Source organism: Ahaetulla prasina, chromosome 7 (assembly GCF_028640845.1).
Source record: "Ahaetulla prasina isolate Xishuangbanna chromosome 7, ASM2864084v1, whole genome shotgun sequence".
In the NCBI taxonomy this organism is placed as follows: Eukaryota; Metazoa; Chordata; class Lepidosauria; order Squamata; family Colubridae; genus Ahaetulla; species Ahaetulla prasina.
In genome coordinates this window covers 96,729,654-96,748,654 of record NC_080545.1, presented here as the reverse complement: position 1 = coordinate 96,748,654, position 19,001 = coordinate 96,729,654, and the positions used below count along the sequence as shown (strand labels likewise).

The following is a 19,001-nucleotide window of genomic DNA, read 5'->3' as shown; positions in this document are numbered from 1 at the left end:
ATCAAAGCTGACACTAGCCACAGCATAAAACAATTTACAAACAATGTAAGATCAGAAGATATGGAGAGTCCTGGCCCAGAGAATTGCCAAGAGTTGGACACACTGAATGTATGACCGGTATGACCGAGTAGTTCGGAGAACTGGTAGTAAAAATTCTGACTGGCCCCGCCCCCATCTATTCTCTGCCTCCTGAGTCCCGGCTGATCGGGAGGAAATGGGGATTTTGCAGTAACCTTCCCCTAGAGTGGGATGGGAATGGAGATTTTACAGTATCTTTCCCCCTGCCACGCCCACCAAGCCATGCCACGCCCGCCACACCACACCCACAGGACCGATAGTAACATTTGAAGCCTACCACTGGGGTGCAAGTGGTGATTCCATGACCTCAGGATGCTGCAGACATCACAAATACATGCCAATTGCCAAGCACCCAAACGGATTGCCGTCGCTAAGTGATAATCATAAAGCATGACATTACACTTCCACACCTCTTAGCAACAGCAACTCTGACATTGTAAACCCAAGACATAGGGCAGCGGTTCTCAACTTGTGGGTCGCGACCCCGTTGGAGGTCGAAAGACAATTTGCCAGGGGTCGCCTAAGACCATCGGAAATATGGGAAGTATACTTGCGAGTCGAAAAATCGCGCTCCAATGGTTGACTCCACAAGCCAGCTGCAGGCTCTTCAAATCCCTAGCCGAATTCGGCTTCAGGCGCGATGAATTAAAAAAGAGAGAAATCTTTGCTCTGATGTCTCCCTCTCAAACCAGCTGCAATCGCTCCCAATCGCTAGCCTAATCTGGCTTTAGGCGCAAAAAACTTAATAGGAGAGGAGTCTCCGCTTTAATGCCTCCGTCCTCAAGGCAGTCGCAAGCAGTTCAGATCGCTAGCCAATACGGCTTCAGGCACGATAAATTCAAAACGAAAATAATTTTATGGTTGGGGTCGCCACATCGTGGGGAATTGTATTAAAGGGGTCGCAGCACTATAAAGGTTGAGAACCACTGACATAGGGGGTTCTTAAAGTGGGTGCTGCAGAGGGATGCTTAGTGCCATCTAGTGGTCATTTGATCATTGACAGCTCTGATCTTCTAGGTAAGGACTGCTAGTCTCTGTGGTCTGGAGTAAAGAGAGAAAGTGGGAAGTGTGAGAGGCCCAGGCTATTTAAGAGCTGAAAAAAAAGGTGCAACTCCTGAGATTATGATCCTAGCATGGAGAAGAGGTAGGAGAAAGACTGTAGCCATCATGTCTGCAACAGGAAGAGAAAGAAAAACCCCTTCCTGAGAAAGGCCTGGGACTTCTGGTTCCAGGAGCAGAAACTAGAAGTCCCTGCACCAAGCACTTCCTGTGAGATCTTGAGCCTAGTTGCAATAAAAATTAGAGTAACATGGAGCCTGGTGACCCCTGATTTAGCATGTTGTGGAAATCTGAATTAACCCACATTCTGGCTTTGCATGTTGCACTGAGTGATAAATTTGAATCCTAATCCAATGGGCCAGCTTTGCACAATATACTAAGATACAACAAACCTCATCCGAGCCACAAAACATACCTTGATGTGTACAAATGTACCACTAGGTACCCCTCTGACTCTCTGAAGGGTTTTGTGCTTCCATGGGGCTTTGAAATGGGTTGGGCCCACCCAAACCCCATCTTTCTTGTCCTATATTCTGCTTTTGCTACATACCCATAGATATGGTTCAGTGGGTTTTCAGGAGAGAAGCAAGTCTTTTGCTCCATTTTTTTTCTTCCTCTAGCCTTGTTTAGCTTCTTAAGATCACCAAAACGCTACTTCCAGTTGTCTAAGCAGATCAGGGGTAGGGCAGGTAAAAATGCTGGCTCAAAGCTCCAAAAGGTTGAAAAGAACAGCCGGCAATAACTTTTAGTGAAACTGAACTCTCTTCAGAGGCCCAAGAAGAGTTTTGGGCCCCTCTCTAGCAATTTTCTAGGGAGTCTAGGGATTGGCCTTATAACATAAAATGAGTGACAGAGCTATTGGAACCATTTTATCTGCTAATTTGTGCTGCAGTGAAAGGGAGACCATCAACCAATTTGGAAAAGTTACATCTCTGCAACACCAGAAGACCTTAGAGGGGCGTTTTTTTGGTTAGTTTCCAGGAATTTTGGAAAATAGTTTTGGTAGAATAAACAGGTTTTCTAGCTCTCTTCGAACGAGTTCTCTGTTTTTCATGTTTACTTTCCTTCTTTTGATACTGCCTGCTTGTTAACCACTATGTTTTCTTGTGATTCTCCAAACAGAACATATGTGAGAAGAATGGGCTTGAAGAGAAACGAAGGTAACATTGAATAAAAGATACTAAGAAGAGGAAGGAGACTTGGCAACACTGTGAGTGATATCTGGAGTTATCTGGGGTTGGGGGGTTGAAACTAGGAAGCTCTTGATAGTACCGTGACTATGTCCTTCAAGTGCACAAAAATGCTGAGTTGCTTATAGGAGGGAAAAAAAGTCCTATTTCAGAAGAGAAATTAATTGTTTCTGGCTTTGTGGCTGAACAGTAGGACTTTAAGACAAAAGCAGCTTGTGCATTAGGACTTTAAGAAAAATAGCAGTTTGTAAATCACATTGAAAGAGCAAATGAGCTACATAACCTGGGATGTTACTTAAGGAGCTGTAAAGTCAGAGTAATAATGGAAATTTTGCTAAGAATTTGCTAAGAAAAAAGTCAGTTTTTAAAATCTGTCATGGGAGTTCAAAAGTGGTCTGTGGAAATCTGAGTTTTTGGTTCCTCCTTTACACCTTGAAATGCTCCTGTGGATTTGTGCCATTTAACGAAAGCAGCAACATGTCACCCACCCACAATTTCCATACCAATATTATATAAATAATATTCCCGGGAGTGCTTAGCCTCACTTTCCAGGTAGGCCCTTGAAAGACTCGCGTCTAAGAGGCAAGAGCTGCTGAAAAGGTAAACCAAATCATTCATGCTTAAGTGGAAATTTACTGATTTATAGCAGATAGATTAAATCTTTGGTATAAAAAAATAATTAAATAGAAAAAGTGAATGCTTTGCTAAGCATTGTCTATGCCAGGGGTAGTCAACATTTTTATACCTACCGCCCACTTTTGTATCTCTGTTAGTAGTAAAATTTTCTAACCGCCCACCGGTTCCCACAGTAATGCGCCATGTATCGTCGTCTTTGCATGCCTCTCACGGATTGTGGATTGGGTTTGTGGGGGGGTGGGGTGCCGGCTACCAGCTCTGCTTGTCTGTTACAGCTGGGTGGTGTGGGGGGGAGATGCGCGAGCTATTCTGGGACGAGGCTCTTTTGTTTGCGGTCACACTATAGCACAAAGTTTAGTTCACTTACGTAACGTGAACGAAACTTATGTGCGGGCGATACAAATAGTATATTTTCAGAAATTTAAATGGTCATGGGGAATTTTATGAAACCTAATGAAAATGTTTTTAAATAATGCTATGAAATTTTTTTAAAAAGTCAATTAAATTTTAAAAAAGGAAAGTGCTTTAGTATTGGGGGGAAAAAAAACCTACTGCCCATCATGAAAGCTGGAACACCCACTAGTGGGCGGTAGGGACCAGGTTGACTATCACTGGTCTATGCTAACTTGGCACAGCTTTCCAGAATTTCAGAAGGTTTCTAACTGCCATTTATAAATACCTGGGATGGGAATATCTACTTCAGCCCTACCTGGGCCAATTATTTTTAGTAGGTCGGTAATTGCAAATATATTATATAGGTAGTCCTCGACTTACAACAGTTCATTTATAAATCATAAGATACAAGCAACAGTTATAGTCATAAGAAGATAAGGAATAGGTAATAGAAAAGATGAGAAGGATAATAGTAATACAGCCCTTCAAGGTGGTTTGACAGTATTGTGGGAATTAGTTGTTTAACTGGGGCCTCTGTGGCTCAGACTGCTAATGCAGTCTGTTATTAACAGCAGCTGCCTGCAATTACTGCAGGTTCTAGTCCCACCAGGCCCAAGGTTGACTCAGCCTTCCATCCTTTATAAGGTAGGTAAAATGAGGACCCAGATTGTTGGCGGCAATAAAAGTTGACTTTGTATATAATATACAAATGGATGAAGATTATTGCTTGACATAGTGAAAGCCGCCCTGAGTCTTCGGAGAAGGGCGGGATATAAATGCAAATAAACAAAAACAACAACCACAACAGAGTGATGGCATGGAGGAAAGAACTGTCCTTGTGTCTAGTTGTTTTGGCGTGCAATGCCCTATAGTGTCATCTTCAGGGAAGAAGTTGAAACAATTTATGTCCAGGATGTGAGGGGTCTGTAGATATTCTCACAGCCCTCTTTCTCATTCATGCAGGTGTTCAATGGAAGGCAGGCTGGTAGCAATTGTTTGTTTTTCTGCAGTTCTATCCATTGAAGTCTGTGTCTGTTCTTGTTTGCTTGCAATGCCAAACCAGATAGTTATAAAGGAGCAGATGACAGACTCAGTAATTCCTTTGTGGAACTGTACCAGCAGCTCCTTGGGCAGCCTGAGCTTTCTGAGTTGGCGCAGGAAAAACATGCTTTCTTGTGCTCTTTTGATGACATAATATCCAGCAATGTTGCAAGACTCAATCACAACCCATCACCTGACACCGGATAATTATCTGACAGGTTTCATGATAGTTTACATGTATTGTTATCTCTTGCAGGATTATATCCAACATAAAACACACCGGAAAAAAATTTGTATATTTTCTTTTGCAGCTCCAAACAACACAACTTTCTAATGGATTCCCAACCTTCTTACGATTTGTTAGTGAAAGGCATTCAGTCCATCGATGTCAGAGGAGATTTCAATCCATGTAAGCTTTTGCTCACAGGCGATCAAGCCCAGCCGGTGCTTAAGGATTCGAAGGGGCAAGTTCTCATAGCTGCATCCCAATATGGGAAAGGCCGGATGGTGGTCATGGGGCATGAAGCCATGTTAAAGCTTCCCCAGTTCTTGCCGTTCATTAAAAACGCTCTGGATTGGCTCAAACCTTCCCCAGCGTCAGTCGTAGGAGTCCACAGAAACTTGGATGCCCTCTTTGAGTTGCTCCTCAGTAGAGATATTAAAGTGCGTCCAGATGCAACGCTTAGGCACATCCTTGGAGTATTCTGCAGAGATGCCTACGATGATGTGCAGGCAGATGACCTTCTGCAGTTCGTAAAAAGGGGCGGAGGTCTGCTCATTGGTGGCCAGGCCTGGGACTGGTCAACTCAACATGGGAAGGAGGAAGTTCTTGATCGTTTTCCTGGAAATTTGGTGACCGGTGTGGCTGGAGTGTATTTCACTGCCACTGTGGGAGAACAAGGGATCTTTCCTGTCCCTGAAACCATATGGAGGGATCCTGTTATCATCCGGTAAATATAATACTACCTCTTTATCTGCCTTTAATAACGCCGTCTGAGATTATACTGTTTACTCTGATCCTTATCCCAAGATTCTTGCACCTTCATGGATAAAAAAGGTCAAAGTTTCCTACTCTAGGGCTTAGTGCTCATATCCTTTTCTTGGCGGAGGGAGCCAGCTATGTTCAAAGACAATTTCCATGGTTATGTAGCCACGGCTATATGTTAAAGGCACTGGAATGCTGACACTGAAGTGGTACCTATAAATCTACTCGCATTTGCATGCTTTCAAATTGATAGGTGGGCAGGAGCTGGAGCAAGGAATGGGAGCTCACCCAGTTTGGTGGCACTCAGGTCTCAAACCCAGGCAGTCAGTTTTCCAGCTGACAAGCTCAGCAACTTTAACTACTGAGTCATTGCCTCCCCTTCCTCTATTATTTTTGGGATAATCCCCCACAAAAACCTTGCCCCACCATGGAAATGATTATGTATATAAAAATTATTTCAGCTTAGTTGGGTCCTCTGTTTCAGACAATCATTTGCTGTGCCAAAGAATTGAACAAGAGGGCCATATTCAAAGTCTGAGTGCAGGGGGAGCATGGCCCAGTTGAGACAAAGGATCAACAGCCATTGAAGTACTTTCAGCATAGATTCCTAACATTTTCTCTCATTTCCCACAATTTCCTCCAGCAAATTCAAACGGATATAATTTTAACACTCTAATCGGACATTCTTGTGTTAGTAAATAATTACAGAATAGTCACTTTGGATTTCGATATCTGTATTTTCTAAATGTGCTTCAACAGACAAGGGTAGGGCACTTTTAGTACCACACTACCTCTGGAATAGAGTGTGTTTAGTTGTCTAACACAAGAGCTTTCTCCAGTAAATGAAAAATTAGATCTGCGGGTGATCCTTCTCTCTCTTTCTCTCTTTCAGATCAATGAATAGCCTGATCCAAAATGCTTACAATTCTCTACTGCGAGGCATTCTGTCCATTGATGTCACTGGAGATTTTATTCCCTGTGAACTTTTGCTCACTGGAGTCCAAGTTTTCCCAGTGCTTGTGGGTTCAAATCGGCAGGTTCTGATTGCTGCAGCCCAATATGGGAAAGGCCGGATGGTGGTCACTGCGCATGAAGCCATGATACAGCTTCCCCAGTTCTTGTCGTTCATTAAAAATGCTCTCGACTGGCTCAGGTCTTCTCCAATGGCACTCATAGGAGTCCACAGAAGCCTGGATGCCCTCTCCAAATTGCTCCTCAGTAATGATATCAAAGTTCAACCAGATGCAGCACTTGAGGACTCTCTGGGGGTCTTCTACAGAGATGCCTATGATAGTGCGCAGGCTGATGACCTTGTTCAGTTTGTAAAGAGAGGCGGTGGACTGCTCATTGGTGGCCAAGCCTGGCTCTGGTCACATCAACATGGGAAGGAGGCAGTCCTGGTTCAATTTCCTGGAAATCTGGTGACCGGTGCAGCTGGAGTGTATTTCACTGCCAAGGAGGGAGAAAGGGGGATTTTCTCTGTCCCTGAAAAAATATGGAATGATCCTAGTATCATTCAGTAAGTATAATTCTACCTCTTAATCTGCCTTTAATAATTTTACCTGGAAATAGTTTGTTTACTGTAGTCCTTTCCTCAAGATTATCATGCCTATCAGTATAATTTCAAAAACAAATTCCCCCCAAGGAAATGGATTTGCATATAAAGACTATTTTAGCCTAATCTATCAGCTTGGTCAGGTCCTCTGATTCAGACATTCATTTGATGTGCCAAAGAATCACACGATGGGAATAGACTCAAAGTCGGATTGCAAGGGGAACGTCATCTACTATAGTTAAGACGAAGGAGCAACAGCTACTGAAGCACTTTTAAAATAGGTTCCCAACATCATCTCTCATTGCCCACAATTTCCTCTACCAAATTGAAATATAGCTTTACTTTTGATTAGATAGACAAAGAAATTGGGCACTTTCTTGTAAACAAATTATTTCAGTGCATTTTGATAGCTGTACTTTCTAAATCTGCTTCAACGGATAAGATACGGTATCTTCATTGTCACACAACCTTAGTAATAAGAGTTTCTTCAGACTTGGCTTCTATATCATAGTAGCCTAAAGTGACCAGATTTCAGCGATGGCAAAGCGGGACACCATTGACCGGCCGGGGGGGGGGCTGCGCATGCGCGCTGAGTCTTGCCACCTGCCTGAAGGAGGAGGAGCGGCTGCTGCTTCTCCGCTCTTCCAGGCAGGCTCGGCTCTCCTCTCCTCAGGCAGGCTCAGCTCTCCTCGGCTCTCCTCTCGGCTCTTCTCTTCCTCTTGGGTGAAGTCAAGCGGCGTCTCTCCTTCCTCTCGTGCCCCCTTCTCTGCCACTCCCCCTCCTCCGCCTCCTCCTCTTGCGTTGCCGCCTCCCATTTTCAGAATGGGAGTGAAACAAAAAAAAATTGGGACTTTTTGGAATTGCCGCAGGACGCGGGACAAATTATTAAAAAGCGGGACTGTCCCACCAAAAGCAGGATGTCTAGTCACTATATAGTAGCCAGTAGTGAGATTCATCTGGTTCACACCGGTTTACAAGTACTGGTAGCTAACTTTCTGAGCAGTTTGGCAAATCGGATGTTCGAAGAAATCTCCTTCCAACAGCTTTTTGTTTTTTTCACCTTATAGGGTTAATCCTGTCAGGAAGGCAGGAAGGAGGCATTCTGGTGTGCCTGTGTCTGTTGTTACTAGCCTAATCCTGCTTATCTTTAGTGCCCTGCTTAAGTGTTTTCCAAAACTGCCTCTGAGGTTAAGCCTTGTTACATTGTAACAGCCATTAATTGTTCTTGGCAGCACATCCAGACTTTCTTTAGCTTGAGCGGCTTCTCTGGAGTTTTGTTTTTTCCTTTGCTGGTACTTTTATTAGGGGCTTGACTTTCTTAAAGGGGAAGGGTTGTTTTAAACTTTTTACACTGCTTTAGTGGTTCCTTACACTGTCCTTTTGGGTTGTACTTCCAAGAGGCAGGATGCAACCTTGGCACTCTGATTTTTTTTTACTGCCTTTCTGGGGGCAAGTGATCTTTCCTTAAATCTAGATGATTTCCTTAGGATATCTTGTGTGGTGAGTGAGACCAGCCAATATCTTTAAGTGGTGAAAATGGATCTAAGGATTGATTCTCCTCCTGGGTGGGAAAGGGTGCTTTGTCAGTTCACTGAGCACAGGAGTCTCTTGTCTATGGGGATTCTTCAGTCCTCCAGGTCATGGTTGTCCCAAAGGTGCTTTTTGCAAGAGGCAGCTGGATTTGCTTGTCACCAGATTGCAAAAGGGGGTCCTATGACCCGCTAGACATTGAACTGTCATAAATATGAATCCCTTGCCAAGTATCTGAATTTTGGTCATGTGACCATGAGGATGCCACAGCAGTCATAAAACGTGAAAAACTGCCATAAGTCACTTTTTTCAGTGCTCTTGTAACTTTGAATGGTCACTGAATGAACTGTGCGTCCAGTGCGCTCTCACAGGGAGGGCCTCCTTAGGGTTGTTGTTGTTGTTAGTTGCAAAGTCGTGTCCGACCCATTGCGACCCCATGGACAACATTTCTCCAGGCCTTCCTGTCCTCTACCATCCTCTGGAGTCCATTTAAACTCATGCCTACTGCTTCAGTGACTCCATCCATCCGGCCAACCAATGTCGGCTGGCGACCCCCAGGGGAAGAGCATTCTCTGTGGGGGCCCCGGCTTTGTGGAACAAGCTGCCGATGGGACTCCGTCTTCTCCCTGATCTTCAGATATTTAAACGCGAGCTCAAGACTTTCTTTTTTCACCAAGCGGGGCTGGCCTGATTGATTGATTTTAATATTTGGGGGTTTTAGTGGGTTTCTTAACAGGTTTTTATTTTTTGTAATTTTTATCTAATATTTTTAAGTATACAGTGGTTAAATTAGATTTTTAATCTTGTTACGGTATTTAAAATTGTTTTTGGATTATTGTCGTTTTATTTGCTGTACATCGCCCTGAGTCTTCGGAGAAGGGCGGTATAAAAATGTGAATAAATAAATAAATAAATAAATAAATAATAACTGTTGTAGGTCAATGGCTACACGTATATGAAAAATTAAATGTGGAGATATTTCCCTTTCTTTCTCTCTTTCAGATCAACAAATAGCTCCATCAACATCCAACATGATTACAATTCTCTATTGCGAGGCATTCAGTCCATCGATGTCACAGGAAATTTTTTTCCTTGTGAACTTTTGCTCACAGGAGACCGAGCCTTCCCACTGCTGGTGGATTTGAATAGGCAGGTTCTCATTGCTGCAGCCCAATATGGGAAAGGCCGGATGGTGGTCACTGCGCATGAAGCCATGATACAGCTTCCGCAGTTCTTGCCGTTCATTAAAAATGCTCTGGACTGGCTCAAGTCTTCTCCAACAGCACTCATAGGAGTCCACAGAAGCCTGGATGCCCTCTCCAAATTGCTCCTCAGTAATGATATTAAAGTTCAACCAGATGCAACACTTGGGGACTCTCTTGGAGTATTCTGCAGAGATGCCTACGATAGTGCGCAGGCTGATGACCTTGTGCAGTTTGTACAGAGAGGTGGAGGTCTGCTTATCGGTGGCCAAGCTTGGCTCTGGTCACATCAACATGGGAAGGAAGGAGTCCTGGCTCAATTTCCTGGAAACTTGGTCACCGGTAAGGCTGGAGTGTATTTCACTGCCAAGAAGGGACAAAATGGAATCTTCTCTGTTCCTGAAAAAGTATGGAATGATCCTAGCATCACCCAGTAAGTATAATACCTCTTTATCTGCCTTTAATAATCCTATCTGCAAATAGTTCGTTTACTATGATTGCTGTCCCAAGATTCTCACATCTTTCAGTAAAGTTCCCAAAGCAAAATAAGAGCAAGGAAATGGCCATGCATATTAAAATTATTTTAGCCTAATGATCTATCAGCTTAGTTAGGTCCTCCGATTCAGATATACTTTTGCTGTGCCAAAGAATCTCACAATGGGGCTGGAATCAAAGTGTGATTGTAAGGGGAACATCCTCCAGTTAAGACAAAGGATCAACTGCCACTGAAGTACTTTCAGTACAGATTCCCAACATTTCTTCTTATTTTCCTCCATTTCCTCTGCCGAATTCAAATACAGGTAACATTTGAACTCTCTAGTCAGATAGGTAGAGAAATCAAACCTTCTTGTGTGAATAAATAGTTTCAGAATAGTTGCAGTGCCAATAAAAGAGATTTAAATAAATTTGTAGCTAAGGTTGAAATTAAGGATCCTTGGTGCTCTGAGGTTGGTGGTTTTCTTGCAGAAGTTTCATTACCCAACCTGGGTAAACATTAGAATGCAATATTGCAGGCTAATTCTGCTGACTGCCAAGGGTTCAATCCTTAGCAGCTCAAGGTTGACTCAGCTTTTCATCCTGCTGGGGGCAAAAGGCTGACTCTGTAAACCACTTAGAGAAAGCTGCAAAGTACTGTGAAGCGGTATATAAGTGCTGTTACTATCATCAATACTTAGTTACTGTGGAATAATTATGGATTGTACAGCTATAGAGACTAAATTGATTTTGAACTTAATAACAGCCGCAAGACTTTTGATTGCTCAATATTGGAAGAAAGAAGAATTACCTACAATTGAAGAATGGACACTCAAAGTATCAAATCTGGCAGAAATGGCAAAAATTTCTGCTTATTTTAAAGACTATACACAAGAAAAATATATTTTAGAATGGAAAATGTGGATTGATTATATTCAAAATAAGTATCAGATTAAAAAATATTGAATAGCATATGAGTAAATTTAGGAAATATTTTGTATTAGATATATTTTTGAAGGAGAGGGGAATTGAAAGTGTGATTATGTGTGGAGTGACTAGAGATTATAATTTAAGATTTATTTTGGATTATGATTGTTAGTTTTGATACCCTGCATTTTGTTCTGGGAAGTCAGGGGGGGGGGTTAAGGGGGAGGGGAACTGGGGGGGTGTTTGAGGGTAGAGGATGGAATGATGGTTAATGTACAGGGATTATTGAAGATGTATAAATATAATCAATGTAGGGTCGGGTCTGCCCAGCTACCATTTTAGAATGGTGGGGAGGGAGAAAAGAGGAGAGAGTAGGAGGTAGGAAAGAGGAGAAGAGGGGGAGAAGAGGAAGGAAGAGGGGTAGAAGAGGGAGAAGGAAGGTATAGGGTGGAGGGAGGAGAGGATGTAGATAAGAGAAGGGGAGGAAGGTCTGGAAAGTAGAATAAGGTAGAAGAGGGAAGAGAGTTAAAAGGAGGGGGTGGTGACTGGGCAAGCCTGACTAATTGTATATGACTGTACATTGGATGAGTTGTTGGATATGAATGTAAAAATAAAACTTTTTTATAAAAAAAAAATACTTAGTTACAGTGTGTACTTAGTTACCTGTTTTTTCTAAATATGCTCCAGCAGAAATAAAAGGTAGGGCATTTTCAATGTCACATTCCCTCAGTAATGGAACTTGTTCAAATTAGTACCACAAAAGATTTCTACAGTACAGGAAAAAGTAAATATGGAGGAGACAACTCATTCTCTTTCTCTCTTTCAGACCAACAAATAGCTCCATCAACACCCAACATGATTACAAATCTCTGTTGCAAGGTATTAAGTTCATTGATGTCATGGGAGCTTTCAGTCCGTGTGAACTTTTGCTCACAGGAGACAGAGCCTTCCCACTGCTTGTAGGTTCGAATGGGCAGGTTCTGATTGCTGCATCCGAATATGGGAAAGGCCGCATGGTGGTCACTGCGCATGAAGCCATGATACAGCTTCAGCAGTTCTTGCCGTTCATTAAAAATGCTCTCGACTGGCTCAAGTCTTCTCCAATGGCACTGGTAGGAGTCCACAGAAGCCTGGATGCCCTCTCCAAATTGCTCCTCAGTAATGGTATTAAAGTTCATCCAGATGCAACACTTGGGGACTCTCCTGAAGTATTCTGCAGAGATGCCTATGATAGTGCGCAGGCTGATGACCTTGTGCTATTTGTGAAAAGAGGTGGTGGACTGCTCATTGGTGGCCAAGCTTGGCACTGGTCGTCTGAACATGGGAAGGATGCAGTCCTGATTCATTTTCCTGGAAACCTGGTAACCAGTGTGGCTGGAGTGTATTTCACTGACAATATGGGAGAAAATGCTATTTTACCTGTGTCTGAAAAAATTCCCAGGATTCCCCTGATCACCGAGTAAGTATTACTCCACTTCTTTTTTTTTTAATGGTTATTAATCCTATCTACAATTGTGGATTTTTGGTGACCCTTGTCCCAGTAATTTAAGGCCATGCAAAATGGGTCGCCTCAGATTTAACAATGGTCTCATTTCAAAAATTATTTTGAGAACGTTAGATTGTATGCCGTGTGCTTTTCAAATATGGTGGTTGTTAATTTCTATATGCAAAAGCTCCACTTTTGTGATTGCTGAACGGCGGTTATTATTCTAGTGCTTTTTCTGCAGTCTTCTTGCGGTCACCACTAGTCAAGATAGGTGGCATATACATTTAATTATAAATTAAATAAAAATAAAAGATCTTTGATGCAGGTAAATCGGGGCTCTGGTAGTCTGGGGACTGCTTGCAGAATGAAAGAGGATATGTAACTAAAGTAATTAATGGCCTTGCTCCTCCAGCTCCACCCCGGGAGTGCAGGAACAAAGTGTTGCCTATATAATTAAATAATTATTAGTAAGAGGATTAAAGATGACATTTTAATTCTTCTATTTTCAATTTGTGGTTTAGAAGCAAGGTCTTTATTGTTATTTTTCATTTTTAAATCTTTTAGTATATTCAAAGAAGGTTAAAGTGCAAAATGTCAAAATATCTAAAAAAGAAAAACAACAACAAAAGGGACATTCAAAAGAAAAAGTGTATTTAAAAAAGAAAATAAAGATTAACACATATACACGTAACATCCTCCCTACTGGAATGCTGATTAGTATAATACATCAGTATTGGTTTCCCACTCCTTGTGAAACAGGCCAAAAAAATTTAAAACTATTAAACTACCGGTACTAAATCTACTTAAAATTTTTAGCCTGTCATCTATAAACTATATTAATAACAAAATAGGATAGTGGTCTTTATCCTTCAAATTGGAAAGACTTTGTTAGTATCACATACAACGACGGCATAAACTAGGTTCCTGCACCTAGTTTAATTGATTGGACTGGGGAAAATACATCCAGCCTTATTGTTTTCCTTAATCATTTGACAGAAACCCACATGATGCAGTTATTCTGAATCATCTGTATAGATTCTTTAAATTGTACCTGAACAAAACCTATTCAAATTTAAAACAAAATGTATACTTCTTCCCTGTCAGAAATGGCAAAGGTACTTTACAAATGAGATCGTGTTAAAGAATTTAAAGTACAACAGCAGATAGCTCATTAAGAAGGCAGATTATTTTTGTTTTATGGAAAATCTGAGTCTTCCATCTAATTATTCCAAGGAAATTCTGTCAGCAAGCCTTGCCTTTAATTTAGAGAAAAAAAAGTTCTTAGGCTCATGACTTATAAAAAAACAACCTCCTCCCCCTCTCTCTCCAAGTGCTGATATTGATATTGATACGACAGTCCGATTTTGTCAAGCCAAGGGTCCAATCAATATTGAGATCCTCGTCCATCTTATGAGGACTATCTTACTCATGGAAAATATTATAAATTAATTACTGTGGTTTTTTTTTAAGGCATGGATTAAACATAGAAAGGGACTTACGGATTCTTCTGAATAGAGTGAAGAGACTCAATGTAAAGGGTCTACTGTTACCATCTCCCTTGCTTGTCCACGGAACCTTGGCATTTCCAGTTGGCATAAGTGATAAATACCACTGTTTCCTGGCAGCTGCATACTACGGTCGAGGCCGCATTATAGTTGCCGGTCGTGAAGGCTTCCTCGAAATGCCATCAATGATACGTTTCTTCCTCAATGCCATCAATTGGCTCTCTGCTGAAACGGAAAGAAAGATGGGGATTGGAGAAAGTTTACAGGGACTTTACTCCATGTTAAACGAAGCACTGATTCCCTGTGAGCTAACCAACTTTAAGGAAGGCCTAGGTATATACTGTTGTATGGTCTATGACGCCAAAGACATAGAAAGCATCCATGAATTTGTCTCTGAAGGAGGAGGACTCCTAATTGGGGGTCAAGCTTGGTATTGGGATTCTGTGAAACCTGACTCCAGTGCTATTGCAGAATATCCAGGAAATAAGATCCTGAATAAGTTTGGAATTGCGATTGTTGGAAAATTTATTGAACTATATGAAACCAACTATCCTGTCGGAGAGGTCCGCGAAATAGCTTCCACTTATCATTTCCGGAAAGCATTGTGGCTGTTCAAGAAACATATCCGAAAGGAGCAGGGTCTAAAACTACCATATTCCTTGTGGCTCCAGAAGTTGGTGCGAGACATTGCGATATTCCTTGAGATCCCAGCTATGAACTCCCATCCTTTCTCTTCAGTTCATGAAGAAGTTCTAGAGTTGGCTCAAATTAAAGGGATTCCTGAGGTCGGTGTACATAGCACAATCCAAGCCAATACAGACATAGCCATCTTACTTCAATTAGCTTCTGTGCTCTATAATGCTGTACCAGAGTTTCAAGCCTTAGTACCCAGCCTGATGCCAAATGATCCAAACTCTTATCCTATAGTACCTCCTCAAAACGTTCAAGTAAATGGAAGCAATACAGGTAGGAAATTTTGTTCTTAATTTTCAATTTAATGGTTATTATTTCAGAGTAATGACCTATGTGTGCAGGACATTCTATCAAGCAATTTTATTTTATTTTATCAAGCAATATTCAGTACTGTTTCAAAACTTCCAACGCTAGACTATTCATGAGGAGGACAAGCATGTAAAGAGAAGGCTCTTGCGCATGCGCAAGTATGGCGGCTTACTGGGAGAGCTAGAATCGGCGCGGGATGGTTTCCCGAAAGTGGTGGGCCTGGGATGACTCGCCCGGCTGCTCCTGTCCCTCGGTGGGCTATGTCATCTCTCTGGCCGCCGCAGGAGAGGTTCTTTGATCCTCTCGGATGTGCGGCGGTCGAGAACGGCCGAGGGAGGAGCGGCGGACCGGGCGATGGCGGCCATCTTTGGGGCGTGAGGGAGGCCTGCTGCTGGGGCGCGAGGGAGGCCTGCTGTTCCCTTCGGGCTCCGGCTGTTCCCTGCAGGCTCCGGCAGACTCCGGCCTCGATTTCCGGCCCGACTCCAGCTGCGGCGCTGTCGCTAGCCCTTCCCAGCCCGTTTCCAGCCCGTCCGCCCTACCGGCGTTTTGTTGCGCCGGGCGAGGCTGGGCGAGGCCCTGGCGGGCCGCGAGGCGTCTTCTTCTTCAGCGGCGCCCTCGGATCCACGGTTCCATCGGAGGTGGGCGTGGTGAGGCCGCAGTGGGAGACGAGGCCTGAGGCGAGGCCTGAGATGTGGCTACGGTTTGTTCCCCCTTTTGGCACTTTACATCATGTTTCCATCTGGTCCCCTATTGTTGGTCTGCCTTTCTTCCCCCCCATCGGACTTTTTTGCGAACATCGGACTTCTGACCATCGAAGGGGCGAAGGATTGTTCCCTAGCCTATGGCTGTCCGCCCTTGACTTTTCGATCATTGAAGGGGTGAAGGTTTTCCCGGCCTTCATTCGCCCTCTCCCCCTGGTATCATCTATCCGAGCTGGCCCCTGCTGACCCCTACCACGTTGGGACCTGTGGCTTTCTGGAGTCAGTAGTGGCCGTGGGCAGGTTTGGGCCTCAGTAGTCCGCAGCCCATTCTCGGAGGAGTTGGGGGTGATATGATGGGCCTGGTGGAGAAACCGACAACGGACACCGATGGTGGGGGATTGTGATGCCATCTATTTTCATCTTATGGGATTTTGGACTGGACCACAGACTGTGACTATGGATGGTAGTTTCTGCCTTGTTAAGACCTTTTGTAGGGACTTTATCCATAGGTTTAATCATGGAGGCCTTTGTGCTACCTATTTGGCTGTATCATCCTTATTATCCAGTTCCGGCTTTTATTTGTCCTACTTGACATCTGGACATCCCTTGGAGGCTTTACCATCTCCCAATGTCCTACCACCTGGGATTTTGCCATCTTATCATCCTTCACCGATTCGTACTTTTCTATGCGTTACGCTGCACAAGAACTCTTGCGCCTGCGAGGTGCCCCCGCCTCGCAGGAATGGCCCGCTTCGTTACCGAGGGCCGGCCTCTATGACGGGTTTTGGGACCCACAGAGGTGGCATGCGAAGAGGAAGAGCCTTTGGGGGTTTTTAGATAGGGCATTCTGAGGGGGGGGGGGGGAAGGGGGGGGTGTGGGGGGAACCCCGTCGGGTGGGGACCCAGTTCCTGCGCATGCTCGTGGCGGTAAGTTAATAGGTCCGAGGGTCACGGGGGGTGTTTGTGTTCCATCGGTTGAGGGTGGTGCTATTTCCACGGTAAGGGGGAGGGGCAGATATGGCGGAAGTGGGGGCTCATATCGTGTTATGGGGACGCGTGCTCGATGTTTGCAGGCGATCGCGTCCGAGCCCTCAAACTTCTCCCGTTCCCCGGATGGTCAGGACCCTCAGAGCCCTGGTCTTCGGCTGATGTTGTGCAACGCACGGTCCGTGGTCAATAAGGCCCCCCTGATTTACGATCTTATCCAGGGGGGTGCCGCGGACCTTATGGGCGTTACAGAGACCTGGTTGGGCACAGAAGGGGGCGTGCCCCTTGTTCAAATGTGCCCGCCGGGTTTCCGGGCATTCCATCAGCCGAGGGGCCAGGGTAGGGGTGGTGGGGTGGCGGTTGTGATTAGAGAGTCTGGAGCCGAGGGAGACCACTGTACCTCAGATTGCCGGGTGTGAATCCCTCTTTGTGAGATGGGGTCATAGATGTCAGATGGGCTTGCTGGTCGCGTACCTGGCTCCTTGCTGCGTGACAGCTGCCCTGCCCGAGCTCCTGGAGGTGCTTGCTGGGGTGGCAGTTGAGACCCCCAGACTTTTAGTCATGGGGGACTTTAACTTGCCATCTTCCGGCTCGTCATCGACGGCAGCTCGGGAGTTCATGGCTTCCATGACGGCCTTGGACCTGACCCAAGTAGTTGATGGCCCTACTCACATTGGGGGTGGCACTCTGGACCTGATTTTTCTCTCTGGTCAGTGGTTGAGAGATCTGGACTTAAAGGAAATAGTCACTGAACCTTTGTCATGGTCAGATCACTCTCTTCTTCGCCTGGACTTTCTGACCGCCATTCACCACCGCAGGGAGACGGAGCCGATACGTTGGTTCCGTCCCAGGCGCCTGATGGACCCGGATGGGTTCCGGACGGAGCTTGGGCCATTTCCTGAGGGTCTGGCTCACGGCTCGGTTGAGGAACTTGTTGCGGCCTGGGAACGGGCCGCGGCGGGGGCCTTAGACCGTGTCGTGCCTTTGCGGCCTCTGACCCGGCGCAGGTCCCAACCGGCTCCTTGGTTCTCCGAGGAGCTGAGAGGGATTAAGCGCCGGAGAAGACGCCTAGAGAGTTCCTGGAGGTCTAGCTGTTCGGAAGCTGATCGGACACTAGTGAAGTCCTATACTAGGGCTTACCTAGTGGCATTGAGGGAAGCGAGGCGTAGCTACGCCTCCTCCCTCATTGCATCGGCAGATAACCGCCCAGCCGCCCTGTTTCGGGTGACTCGCTCCCTCCTACATCAGGGGGAGCGGGATGACCCGTTGCAGGGACGTGCTGAGGAGTTTAACGGTTATCTATACGATAAAATCGTTCAGCTTCGGGATGGTCTGGACCAAGATTGCGATGACGCGGGTGAGATGCTCGAGGGTGGTCTTGGCGATATTGTTTGGGATGAGTTTGACCCTGTGGCTCCCGAGGACATGGACAGGTTGTTGGGTAGGCTGGATGCCACCACGTGTTTACTGGACCCGTGCCCCTCCTGGCTGGTGCTGGCCACTCGGGAGGTGACACGAGGCTGGCTCCAGGCGATTACGATCGCTTCTTTGATGGAGGGCGTCTTCCCGGCCGCCTTGAAAGAGGCGGTGGTGAGGCCCCTCCTTAAGAAGCCTTTCCTGGACCCGGCTGTTTTAGGTAATTATCGTCCGGTCTCCAACCTTCGCTTCGCGGCGAAGGTTGTAGAGAGTATGGTGGCATATCAGTTTCCCTTACACCTGGATGAAACTGTCTATCTAGACCCGTTCCAGTCCGGTTTCCGGCCCGGTTACAGCACGGAGACGGCTTTGGTCGCGTTGGTGGATGATCTCTGGAGGGCCAGGGATAGGGGTTGTTCCTCTGCCCTGGTCCTATTAGACCTCTCAGCGGCTTTCGATACCATCGACCATGGTATCCTGCTGCGCCGGTTGGAGGGATTGGGAGTGGGAGGCACCGTTTATCGGTGGTTCTCCTCCTATCTCTCCGACCGGTCGCAGTCGGTGTTGACAGGGGGGCAGAGGTCGGCCCCGAGGCGCCTCACTTGTGGGGTGCCGCAGGGGTCGATCCTCTCGCCTCTACTGTTTAACATCTACATGAAGCCGCTGGGTGAGATCATCAGTGGTTTCGGTGTGAAGTACCAGCTGTATGCGGATGACACCCAGCTGTACTTTTCTACACCGGACCACCCCAACGAAGCTATCGAAGTGCTGTCCCGGTGTCTGGAGGCCGTACGGGTCTGGATGGGGAGAAACAGGCTCAAGCTCAATCCCGCC

At 45.3% G+C, this 19,001-nt stretch overlaps 1 protein-coding gene across 1 annotated transcript in view; it reads left to right on the top strand.

The window, feature by feature from the left end:
- Positions 1-4,730: 4,730 nt before the first annotated feature.
- LOC131202597 (TRPM8 channel-associated factor homolog) overlaps positions 4,731-19,001 on the top strand; it is a 54,951-nt gene continuing 40,680 nt past the window's right edge. The window contains exons 1-3 of the mRNA XM_058191700.1: positions 4,731-4,997; positions 12,165-12,529; positions 14,027-15,027. Coding sequence (XP_058047683.1) covers positions 4,731-4,997; positions 12,165-12,529; positions 14,027-15,027 — 1,633 coding nt within the window. The remainder of the gene's footprint in view (positions 4,998-12,164; positions 12,530-14,026; positions 15,028-19,001) is intronic.